Raw genomic sequence first — 13,027 nt, forward strand, 5'->3', positions numbered from 1 at the left:
TCACAGCAGCTCAGACGAGGCACCAAGCAGTGTGGGTGGGTAGCATTTCCATAGCGTGTTTCCAGAGCGGCCAACCGGAAATGCGGGTGTCAGGGACAGACGCGGAAGGAGATTTTTACAACAAAGTTCTAAAGCTTAGTGATATAATATCAGATATATCAGATTGTAGGTGGGTTTATTTTTTTACCCTTTGCGTTCATATTTCGCTGTGTTTGTTGCATTTTTGTTGCGTTTCGCTCGATTGTAAAATATGTCGATCGAGAGGGGGTGTGACGTTCATATGTTGTCAATATTCAGTGTTTTATCGTTCGTAGTTAATATTGTAAATCCCACATTCTTTATTTTCATGTACATTCTGTAAAAAAAATTAAAATTCCATTCCGTTTTTTAAAGCGGTCTGTCATAACGTTTTTAGCATTCAATTCAATCAGACATTATTCTGAGGTTTTGTATTAGTGTTCCTAAAAATAGATATACCGGCCCCCAGACACATTTTTTTCTCTAAATCTGGCACCCCCGAGTCAAAATAATTGCTCAGGCCTGACCTAAGGTGTAGAGTTGTCGCCCTCTACTGTTCAAATTTAGCGCTGCATGTATTAAACGAGGTTTGCACGGCAATAATAACTAACAATAATAAATAAATAAACAATAATAATAAATAACAAAACCACCACGAATACAAAAGACATCACAACGTCAGCAATTTGAATACAAAACAAACTAAATATCTTTATGCACAATATTTACTTGCAAAGATGTTATATCTCTGCACAGGAATTGTTCGTAGTCGTTTACTCAACTTCTTGTAGCACACACACACAAGACTTGGTACGCTCTTCTTCTAATGCCAAGTGACGTAGACAAGAGCCAACCTAACAACTGTCACGACGTGGTTTTCGCTTACTGAGGGGTCGTTCTCCCAGGAAGGCAAACGGACGACTATGGACAGGACTTGCAGGTAGGAGCATGATTTAATTTTAAGAAACAATCAACGAGGTACAAAACAGAAAACAACCCGAAGGCAAGCGTGCCTATCGCACGCGGAAGCTAAGGCAAAAACTTAGGACATGAAACTATAGACGTGAACCTCACAAAACTGTGGCATGAAACAAACACGAAACTGTGTCATGAAACAACTAGCATTAACTATGGCATAGAACAAACACGAAACTGTGGCATGAAACCAATACGAAACTGTGGCATGAAACGAAACTGTGTCATGAAACAACTAGCATTAACTATGGCAATGAACAAACACGAAACTGTGGCATGAAACCAATACGAAACTGTGGCATGAAACAACTAAGACTTACGTAGTCCAGGCATGAGGCAAACAACTAATGACGCCAGGACGACTGACTGGCAAAGGCAGGCTTGAATAGTCCTCTGATTAGAAGCAGGTGCGCGTCCCGAACACCAGAGGCAGGTGAAAATCATAAGTAGCCATGGTAACTAAAACAAACTCAGGTGTCAAACAGGAACTAAAAGAGTCCAAAACTAACAGAACATAACAAAAACATGATCCGGACCAGGGATCATGACAACAAGTGCGCCCTCTAGTGGCCTATCTCTTATAAGTGCAATTATCTCTCAAAGGAGCCAACATAAATGTATACCTACATACACGGTTAATAAAAGATTATTTACGATACCACAAAAGATTTGATCAAGTTTCCGACAGGAAACAATGACTCGAGCACTTTGCTCGGGGTAGAACATTCATACTTTGTTGTCCAGTCGTAGTGAAAAGTCAGATTTTTGTAATTCATTTAGTTTTTCCAGGGTTGAATGAGGAGTCGTCTTCTACTCACCCCACTGTTGCTTGACTGTGACACATATGCCTCACTGTTGCCCCCTTGCGGGGTGGCGGGAGTACTGCATGCATGATCAACCCTAGTTTTAATGGTTTCATCAAGCCTATTTGGGCAATGTTCGGCGGGCCAAAATGAAAAGTTGAACAGGCCTGCCTGTCACGCTAGGAATATCAACGACCGAAATGAGGCCACAAACAAAATCTTGTTGAGAGGCCACAACAAGCCGAGCCTGCATGTATTTATAGTCAGATGCTTCGGTACGGAACCTTAGGTTTGAAACATGATTATAGTGTAACAACTTATTGCAGGCCTATCAAACTGGGTCAAATCCGGCTCAGGAATGACAACATACCGGCCTTTGAGTTCAGTTCAAAACTCTGGAAACAAAATTTTTTGCAGCACATTCCTAAAACGCTAGAGTACTGTATTTTCTGGACCATAGGGCGCACCGGATTATAAGGCGCATTACTGTCTATTTTCATACAAAAGGCACACTCTTTTTTGTTTGTTTTGAAATCTGCCATATATAATACAAATCGAAAAAACAGCTCTAATTTTTTTTTTGGATTTGCGTTTCAGAATTGGAAATAGAATGAACGAAAGGTACACGGACCATAACGGTAACATCTTTGTCCAGCAGGAGTCTCATTGTGGTTTAAAAAAAGTCTCATTAAATAGTTGTCCAATTTTTCTTTCAGAAATGAAAATAGAAAAAATATTACCCTATCTCTAAGGGAGAGCCCCGCCACCCGGCGGAGGAAACTCATTTTGGCCGCTTGTACCCGTGATCTTGTCCTTTCGGTCATACCCCAAAGCTCATGACCATAGGTGAGAATGGGAACGTAGATTGACCGGTAAATTGAGAGCTTTGCCTTCCGGCTCAGCTCCTTCTTCACCACAACGGCTCAATACAGCGTCCGCATTACTGAAGACGCCGCACCGATCCGCCTGTCGATCTCACGATCCACTCTTCCCTCACTCGTGAACAAGACTCCGAGGTACTTGAACTCCTCCACTTGGGGCAGGGTCTCCTCCCCAACCCGGAAATGGCACTCCACCCTTTTCCGGGCGAGGACCATGGACTCTGACTTGGAGGTGCTGCTTCCCATCCCAGTCGCTTCACACTCGGCTGCGAACTGATCCAGTGAGAGCTGAAGATCCTGGGCGGATGAAGCCATCAGGACCACATCATCTGCAAGAAGCAGAGACCTAATCCTGCAGCCACCAAACCGGATCCCCTCAACGCCCTGACTGCGCCTAGAAATTCTGTCCATAAAAGTTATGAACAGAATCGGTGACAAAGGGCAGCCTTGGCGGAGTCCAACCCTCACTGGAAACTTGTCCGACTTACTGCCGGCAATGCGGACCAAGCTCTGACACTGATCATACAGGGAGCGGACCGCCACAATCAGACAGTCAGATACCCCATACTCTCTGAGCACTCCCCACAGGACTTCCTGGGGGACACAGTCGAATGGCTTCCCCAAGTCCACAAAGCACATGTAGACTGGTTGGGCAAACTCCCATGCACCCTCAAGGACCCTGCCGAGAGTATAGAGCTGGTCCACAGTTCCACGACCAGGCCTCGATAATAATTTAATTGAATATTTCCAGTCTATTGTCTAATGACTCAAGGTTAGGACATTTTCTATGACAGTTTATCTTTCTCCCCCAAAAATACAAGAGGCGTCCCTCTGCCTCCAGGGTGTGGTGAAGTCCTTCTTACCTTACCTGTTTCTGCACACGGCAATAACACAATAAAGAAGACAATGGACCCACAGTGTTACATTTCGTGATATAAATTATTTATTTACATTTACAGAAAAATGACCCCATCAAGACAACGTAGTAATAACTAATGGAAATCGAACCCAGGATACAGTAGCTGAAGTCTTTGTCACAACCAAAGGGAGAGCTCCGTCGTAGCATCGTGCCCTCGGTCAAAGGTCTCCTATAACACAAGGTGCAAGGCAACACGTGTAGCCCGGGTCCCCCCTCCGCCCTCCCCACACCACAGCATCCCCACGAGAAAAAAAAAGAATAAGCCTAACTCAAAGTTCCTTACCCTGCTTTGCGCTACCCCAGTTCGCTTTTTCCCCTGATCTACAAATGACAGACACCAGCTAACTCGCATCTACCAAAACTCACACATCTATTACACGCTCACACATACATACCCACATTCAGTATTCTCCACAACCCCAAGTTCTTATGGTGGTGTCCGGGGAAAAAAAACAAAAAAAACCTTAAGGACGCTAGTGACAAGGTTTAAAGTGACGCCGCCAACAGTCGCCCGATGACAACGTTCCCAGGTGCGAGTCTCACTGGTGTGCCAACTCCGTCTTTGCCCCGTGTCCCCCGTCCTCCACGGGCGTTCCTGGAAGTTCCTACTGGCAGAGAAGGCAAGGGGAAGCAGATCCTACATTTCTTGGGTTGCTCTACAAAGGTGGGGGGAGGGGGGAACATGAAACGAGACTGCCTTCCGTCAAGTGGAAGGTCGATTCTGTCCGATGTGTCCGGGGCTCAGATAAGTCGAGTAGAGGCGCGCATGGTGTTTTCTGAACTGAAGTGGACATTGTTTTGCTTCTGTCGGTTGATCCTGTTGGTCCGCGGGCACTTTCTGTGTGGGAGGGACAGGAGAAGAACGTTACGCACGAAGATGGCTACCAATAAAATGTAATCTCGTGAAAGAATGAACAAGCTTGAATTCCGGTGGTACCTCAGTTGTCTCTAAGCTAATCGAGTTACAAGCCTCTCCACCGCTAATTGGTGCAGCGAATGACACAGTAAGATCCAACCAAAATTCACTCTGTAATTTGTTTGCTGAAAACTAAATGGAGCTAAAATGTTGAAAGAGTCATATTGGACCAAAAATACCAGAATAAATCTGTCTGGACCCGCAAAAATTAAAAGCTTATAATTAGAGATGTCCGATAATGGCTTTTTTGCCGATATCCGATATTGTCCAACTCTTAATTACCGATTCCGATATCAACCGATACCGATATATACAGTCGTGGAATTAACACATTATTATGCCTAATTTTGTTGTGATGCCCTGCTGGATGCATTAAACAATGTAACAAAGTTTTCCAAAATAAATCAACTCAAGTTATGGAAAAAAATGCCAACATGGCACTGCCATATTTATTATTGAAGTCACAAAGTGCATTATTTTTTTTAACATGCCTCAAAACAGCAGCTTGGAATTTGGGACATGCTCTCCCTGAGAGAGCATGAGGAGGTTGAGGTGGGCGGGGTTGAGTTGGGGGGGGGTAGGGGGGGGTAGTGGAGGGTGTATATAGTAGCGTCCCGGAAGAGTTAGTGCTACAAGGGGTTCTGGGTATTTGTTCTGTTGTGTTTATGTTGTGTTACGGTGCGGATGTTCTCCCGAAATTTGTTTGTCATTTTTGTTTGGTGTGGGTTCACAGTGTGCCGCATATTTGTAACAGTGTTAAAGTTGTTTATACGGTCACCCTCAGTGTGTTGACCAACTATGCCTTGCATTCACTTGTGTGTGTCAAAAGCCGGAGATATTATGTGATTGGGCCGGCACGCAAAGGCAGTGTCTTTAAGGTTTATTGCCGCTCTGTACTTCTCCCTACGTCCGTGTACCACTCCGTACATTGGCGTTTTATAAAGTCATACATTTTACTTTTTGAAACCGATACCGATAATTTCTGACATTACATTTTAAAGCATTTATCGGCCGATGATATCGGCATTCCGATATTATCGGACATCTCTACCTATAATGAAGGCAAGACATGATTAAAGTGTCTATATTACCTACAGTCGTGGTCAAAATTTGCATACACTTGTGAAGAACATAATGTCATGGCTGTTTTGAGTTTCCAATAATTTCTACAACTCTTATTTTTTTGTGATAGAGTGATTGGAGCACATACTTGTTTGTCACAAAAAATATTTATGAAGTTTGGTTCTTCTATGAATTTATTATGGGTCTACTGAAAACGTGACCAAATCTGCTGGGTCAAAAGTATACATACAGCAATGTTAATATTTGGTTGCATGTCCATTGGCAAGTTTGATTGGTAGCCATCCACAAGCTTCTGGCAAGCTTCTGGTTGAATTTTTGACCACTCCTCTTGACAAAATTGGTGCAGTTCAGGTAAATTTGTTGGTTTTCTGACATGGACTTGTTTCTTCAGCATTGTCCATATTTTCTCAATGGGGTTTAAGTCAGGACTTTGAGAAGACCATTAATTCTAGCCTGATTTAGTCATTCCTTTACCACTGTTGACGTGTGTTTGGGGTCATTGTCCTGTTGGAACACCCAACTGCGCCCAAGACCCAACCTCCGGGCTGATGATTTTAGGTTGTCCTGAAGAATTTGGAGGTGATCCTCCTTTTCCATTGTCCCATTTACTCTCTGTAAAGCATCAGTTCCATTGGCAGCAAAACAGGCCCAGAGCATAATTCTAACACCACCATGCTTGACGGTAGGGATGGTGTTCCTGGGATTAAAGGCCTCACCTTTTCTCTTCCAAACATATTGCTGGGTATTGTGGCCAAACAGCTCAATTTTTGTTTCATCTGACCACAGAACTTTCCTCCAGAAGGTCTTATCGTTGTCCATGTGATGTCAGATGAAACACAAACTTAGCTGTTTGGCCACAATACCCAGCAATGTGTGCAATCAAACTTGCCAAAGGACATGCAACCAAATATTAACATTGCTGTATGTATACTTTTGACCCAGCAGATTTGGTCACATTTTCAGTAGACCCATAATAAATTCATAAAAGAACCAAACTTCATCAATGTTTCTTGTGACCAACAAGTATGTGCTCCAATCACTCTATCACAAAAAAATAAGAGTTGTAGAAATGATTGGAAACTCAAGACAGCCATGACATTATGTTCTTTACAAGTGTATGTAAACTTTTGACCACGACTGTACGTGTCTTGCACATTACCCATCAGGCCTACCGCAAATAAGTTAAATTGGTGTATTTTTAAATTGTGTATGGTACTATTAGACATTTTTTTATAATGTCTACATAGTTCAGTGGACAAGTTGTGCGCTTTTACATCACATGTTTTAACACCCTGTGTTGGTTTTTGATTAATTGGACCACGACTTGGAAAGGTTCTACCTATACAATGAGGGTGTGTATGGCATGCTCCTGTAATATACGTGGTCAACAATAATCGCCCACTGGGCAGCATAACAGAATTCAATGTCTCTAAAATTTGGGACAATCTGTGGACTGCAGTATGGGGACCCCTGAATTACGCAATTCTTTGGGGTACCACTAGATGGAGCCCGAGTGGTACGCGTACCACAGTTTGAAAAACCCTGTTCTAAACACGCCTGTTACGGGCATTCCATTTTATAGATTTGTATTTGTAACACAACAGAAATCAATCAAAGCTTTTTTCTAATCAAATTAATCGATTAATCGTAACAACCCAAAACCAATTAGTCATGTCATTAGTCATTACCATGAATTGATTAACGTGGACCCCGACATAAACAAGTTGAAAAACTTATTCGGGTTTTTTTGATTGATTGATTGATTGAAGCTTTTATTAGTAGATTGCACAGTACAGTACATATTCCGTACAATTGGCCACTAAATGGTAACACCTGAATAAGTTTTTCAACTTGTTTAAATTGATTCATGATACAGATATATACTATATATATCAGGGGTGCTCATTACGTCGATCGCGAGCTACCGGTCGATCGCGGAGGGTGTGTCAGTCGATCGCCAGCCAGGCATTAAAAAAATAGTCTTAAAAATGAGCGATCATAAATCTTCACTATGACGTCACTTTCGTCACTTGATTGACATTCACGGCACATCGAGGGTCTTCTGAGATGACGCTGGCTGCTGCCAGCTCATTATTAAGAAAAAATGACCGACGGGAAGGCGAGAAACACTTTTTATTTCAACAGACTCTGGCGCCGTACCTGTCGTCAAAACTCCAAAGACCGACTGCACAGTTGCACAATAAAAGTGCGGCTTCATCCTGCCTGCGCTAACAAAATAAGAGTCTCAGAAAGCTGGCGTGCACAAGCTAGCAAGCTACGGAGTTTGCCGCCAATGTATTTCTTGTAAAGTGTATACAAAGGAGTATGGAAGCTGGACAAATAAGATGCCAAAAACCAACCACTTTCATGTGGTATTGGACAGAAAGGAGGACTTTTTTTCTCCTCCATTTGAAAATGCGGACGTTATCAGCACCACTGTCTAATTCCAATCAAAGCAAGTCATCAGAATCAGGTAATACACCAACTTATATTCTTGTCTTCATGAAAGAAAGGAATCTATATGTGTTAAACATGCTTGCATTATCTTTAAACACCTTTAACTTGTTAACAATATTAACTATATGTGTTAAACATGCTTGTATTATCTTTAAACACCTTTAACTTGTTAACAATATTAATTATATGTGTTAAACATGCTTGCATTATCTTCAAACACCTTTAACTTGTTAACAATATTAAGTATATGTGTTAAACATGCTTGTATTATCTTTAAACACCTTTAACTTGTTAACAATATTAACTATATGTGTTAAACATGCTTGCATTATCTTTAAACACCTTTAACTTGTTAACAATATTAAGTATATGTGTTAAACATGCTTGTATTATCTTTAAACACCTTTAACTTGTTAACAATATTAACTATATGTGTTAAACATGCTTGCATTATCTTTAAACACCTTTAACTTGTTAACAATATTAAGTATATGTGTTAAACATGCTTGTATTATCTTTAAACACCTTTAACTTGTTAACAATATTAACTATATGTGTTAAACATGCTTGCATTATCTTTAAACACCTTTAACTTGTTAACAATATTAAGTATATGTGTTAAACATGCTTGTATTATCTTTAAACACCTTTAACTTGTTAACAATATTAACTATATGTGTTAAACATGCTTGCATTATCTTTAAACACCTTTAACTTGTTAACAATATTAAGTATATGTGTTAAACATGCTTGTATTATCTTTAAACACCTTTAACTTGTTAACAATATTAACTATATGTGTTAAACATGCTTGCATTAACTTTAAACACCTTTAACTTGTTAACAATATTAACTATATGTGTTAAACATGCTTGTATTATCTTTAAACACCTTTAACTTGTTAACAATATTAACTATATGTATTAAACATTCTTGTATTATCTTCAAACCCCTTTAATTTGTTAACAATATTAACTATATGTGTTAAACATGCTTGCATTATCTTCAAACACCTTTAATTTATTAACAATATTAACTATATGTGTTAAACATGCTTGCATTATCATTAAACACCTTTAACTTGTTAACAAAAACATATATTTCATAAATAAGTAAATATAAATTATATATATGAATGAGGTAGATCCCCGCGACTTGATCAATTGAAAAGTAGCTCGCCTGCAGAAAAAGTGTGAGCACCCCTGATATATATACTATCATCATAATACAGTCATCACACAAGATAATTATCAGAGTATATACATTGAATTATTTACAATCCGGGGTGTGGGATGTGGAGGGTTGGGGTTAGGTTTGGTTGATATCAACACTTCAGTCATAAACAATTGCATCATCAGAGAAATGGACATTGGAACAGTGTAGGACTGACTTGGTAGGATATGTACAGCAAGTAGTGGACATAGAGAGAGAGAGATCAGAAAGCATAAGAATAAGTATCTACATTTGATTATTTACATTTGATTATTTACAATCCGGGGAGGTGGGATGTGGAAGGGGGGAGGGTGTTAGTTTAGGGTTGAAGTTGCCTGGAGGTGTTCTTTTAGTGCGGTTTTGAAGGAGGATAGAGATGTCCTTTCTTTTACACCTGTTGGGAGTGCATTCCATATTGATGTGGCATAGAAGGATAATGAGTTAAGACCTTTGTTAGATGGGTGTTACCCATGGGTGCAATCTACTAATAAAAGTTTCAATCAATCAATGTGACATCAGGAGCTTTCTACAAAGCAATTGCATGAATAAAAAAAATAGAGAGACTTGATGAATAAAAGCTACCCAAAAGTATGACTTCGGTCTTGTGAAGAAGATTTTTGATAATACATAACAATAGAATGTTTAATAGCTTGGGAACTTGAAACATATTCTTTTTCGTGCGTTAAAACAAAGTCACTGCGCAACAGGGGACTTTCATTAAATTCTCGCCGTATTCACAGTGTGATATTTTCTGCCTTTAATGCTTTATTTACTTAACCCTGTCTCTTGCTCCTATGAGACTGCTGCCTCCTTTGTCGCGCATCCTCAAACCTTTAAAAGGCTTTTATTAAAATGTCATAAATTGCCTGGTTCAGCTTAAGGTCAGGCCACGAGTGGGCTTTAGTTTGAGGACATACATTGATGTGCACCTGTGTTTTCATGCGAGTATACACCGGGAAAAAAAAAGGACACAGGCAAGGTGACCCTCCAGGTGTTTCCTCTAGGCTCCGAAGTGGCAAAGTCCCCTCTGTGACTCATACCACACACACACACACACTCCATTGTGAACGCCGCCCCGAGGCTCATTAGTAAGGCTCGGAGCATCTTGTACGAGTGCGTGTCTGTCAGGGCATGACTCACCTTGTGATGCAGAGCACCACTACACAGATGATGACCACCTGGAGTGCTCCAATGATAGAGGCGATGAGGACATAGTGCAGTTTTCCGGAGCCTGGGACCACGTAGAGCACGTTGTACTCTTTGGTGTCACACTGGGGGCCGCTGAAACCTGAGTGACAGCTGCAAAGCACACACAAAACACACACAAACGGTCAGTTTAGTACTCAAATAGAAGTGGTATCTACCCCCTAAGGCAGACCTGGGCATTCTGCGGCCCGCGGGCCACATCCGGCCCCTTGTGCGTCCCTGTGCGTCCCTGTCCGGTGCTGCTTTTGTTTTGAAAAGCGTTATTTGTATTACTTCCGTGTGGATGTATGCGCGTGCGTGATTGTGAGTGAATGTGAACAGCTGCAATCACAAATGACAAAATAAAGTTGAAAAAACATCTATGTCGTGCGCGCAATACAACTGTGCTGCTTTTATTTTGAAAAGTGTTATTTATGGCCGTATGTCCGTGTGTAACCTGTGAGTGAAGGTGCACAGCGACAAGTGATGCACGGTTTACACCCGAGACGCTAAAAAGAGAAAAGTTGATGAGGAATGGCGTGTTTTCAACAAGACATGGACTGCCAAGCAACGTTCCCTTTAAGGTGCGCGCCTGCGCAATTGCGCACTGCTCAAGCGTCCTCTGCGCACAGCAAATATATGCCGCGCACCAAATCAAATCCCATCTGAATTCTAAACAAAATAAACATATTTATTCTATGTAATTTTGCAATGCAACTTTGAGTGACAGTGACAACAAGCGGCCCTAGCGGTGTTCGTCAACACCGTTCAATTGAACACCGTTCAATTATTGTAACGTCTATCGAGATGCTTCGAGGCCAGGAATTATATCGATCACTTTAATGAGAAAAACTGTTTATATTCGGCCATAACCACACCAAAAACATGAGTAAATCACTCCTATCACGAAAAACTAGTCATTTTCTGCCGTACAAACCAGGCCAAAACCAACTTGTCATCTGTCACCAACACGCATACCACTAAACCACTGGTGTATTTATGGCCACACAAAAAGTCGGACAACTCAAACACCACACAAATTTACACTATGACTCCTCAGTCATACGTGTGCTTATTTTACTGTCATTTATTATTCATGTTAATTTATTTATATTAATCATGGAATGCTGTTACTAGAGAAAGTTACAGGAATGCACACTTCATCCTATGCTTACATTTCATTGTGCAACATGAGGATGTTTAAGGGGAACTAAATGTGATCTCTGAAAGGGGTACAAATGATTTCCAAAGCAGTGCTTTTGGTATAAAGTTAAGTTAGGTTAAATGACTGTATTATTATTATTAATTATTATTATTATTATTATTAGTTAGACAAGGCAAGGCAACTTTATTTGTATAGCGCTTTTCATACACAGGGCAGACCCAAAGTGCTTCACAGACAACAAAGTGAAATGAAAGAAAATAAAAGCAAAATTAAAATGCAGACAATAAAAATAAAAACAGTGCGGACGTTAAAAGTTAAAAGATTTAGCTGAAAGCTAAGGTGAACATAAAAGTCTTCAGTCTAGTTTTAAAAGTAGTCAGAGTTGGGGAAAGTCTGACATCTTCAGAAAGTTTATTCTAGCTATTTGTTGCAAAGTAACTGAATGATGCTCTCCCTTGATTTGAGTTTACTCTGGGAACCGCTAACAGATTGGTCTCAGAAGATAGTATTATTATTATTATTTATCTTACGGTATATATAAAAAATAATATTGAGCAAAATTTAATTTAAATATTGTCGATGTGGCCCTCCAGCAGTGCTCGGGTTGCTCATGCGGCCCCCGGTAAAAATTAATTGCCCACCCCTGCCCTAAGGCCTAAATCGGGCATTACCTGTGTTCCTTATGTAATGTGGTTCATTTGAAAGTTGGCGGGATTAAATTTTGCAGTCTTTTATTTAAAAAAAAAAATGCAATGTGTCTTGATTGCAACGTTATTTGATGAGGGCAGGGTTCCCCAAACTACAGCCCGCGGCCCGCCAACGTCCAAAATCCAGCCCGTGGGAAGTCCCAAGTTAAAAAAAATACATAAAAAATAAATAAATACATACACTACCGTTCAAAAGTTTGGGGTCACATTGAAATGTCCTTATTTTTGAAGGAAAAGCACTGTACTTTTCAATGAAGATAACTTTAAACTAGTCTTAACTTTAAAGAAATACACTCTATACATTGCTAATGTGGTAAATGACTATTCTAGCTGCAAATGTCTGGTTTTTGGTGCAATATCTACATAGGTGTATAGAGGCCCATTTCCAGCAACTATCACTCCAGTGTTCTAATGGTACAATGTGTTTGCTCATTGGCTCAGAAGGCTAATTGATGATTAGAAAACCCTTGTGCAATCATGTTCACACATCTGAAAACAGTTTAGCTCGTTACAGAAGCTACAAAACTGACCTTCCTTTGAGCAGATTGAGTTTCTGGAGCATCACATTTGTGTGGTCAATTAAACGCTCAAAATGGCCAGAAAAAGAGAACTTTCATCTGAAACTCGACAGTCTATTCTTGTTCTTAGAAATGAAGGCTATTCCACAAAATTGTTTGGGTGACCCCAAACTTTTGAACGGTAGTGT

General features: G+C 40.4%; 1 protein-coding gene across 1 annotated transcript in view; it reads right to left on the minus strand.

Moving 5' to 3' along the window:
* Positions 1–3,617: 3,617 nt before the first annotated feature.
* The window catches only part of LOC133662984 (tomoregulin-2-like), a 58,900-nt gene continuing 49,490 nt past the window's right edge, over positions 3,618–13,027 (minus strand). The window contains exons 6-7 of the mRNA XM_062067174.1: positions 10,405–10,563; positions 3,618–4,434 (exon numbers count right to left, since the gene is read on the minus strand). Coding sequence (XP_061923158.1) covers positions 4,338–4,434; positions 10,405–10,563 — 256 coding nt within the window. The 3' untranslated portion in view covers positions 3,618–4,337. The remainder of the gene's footprint in view (positions 4,435–10,404; positions 10,564–13,027) is intronic.

The sequence above is a fragment of the Entelurus aequoreus genome, linkage group LG13 (assembly GCF_033978785.1).
Source record: "Entelurus aequoreus isolate RoL-2023_Sb linkage group LG13, RoL_Eaeq_v1.1, whole genome shotgun sequence".
In the NCBI taxonomy this organism is placed as follows: Eukaryota; Metazoa; Chordata; class Actinopteri; order Syngnathiformes; family Syngnathidae; genus Entelurus; species Entelurus aequoreus.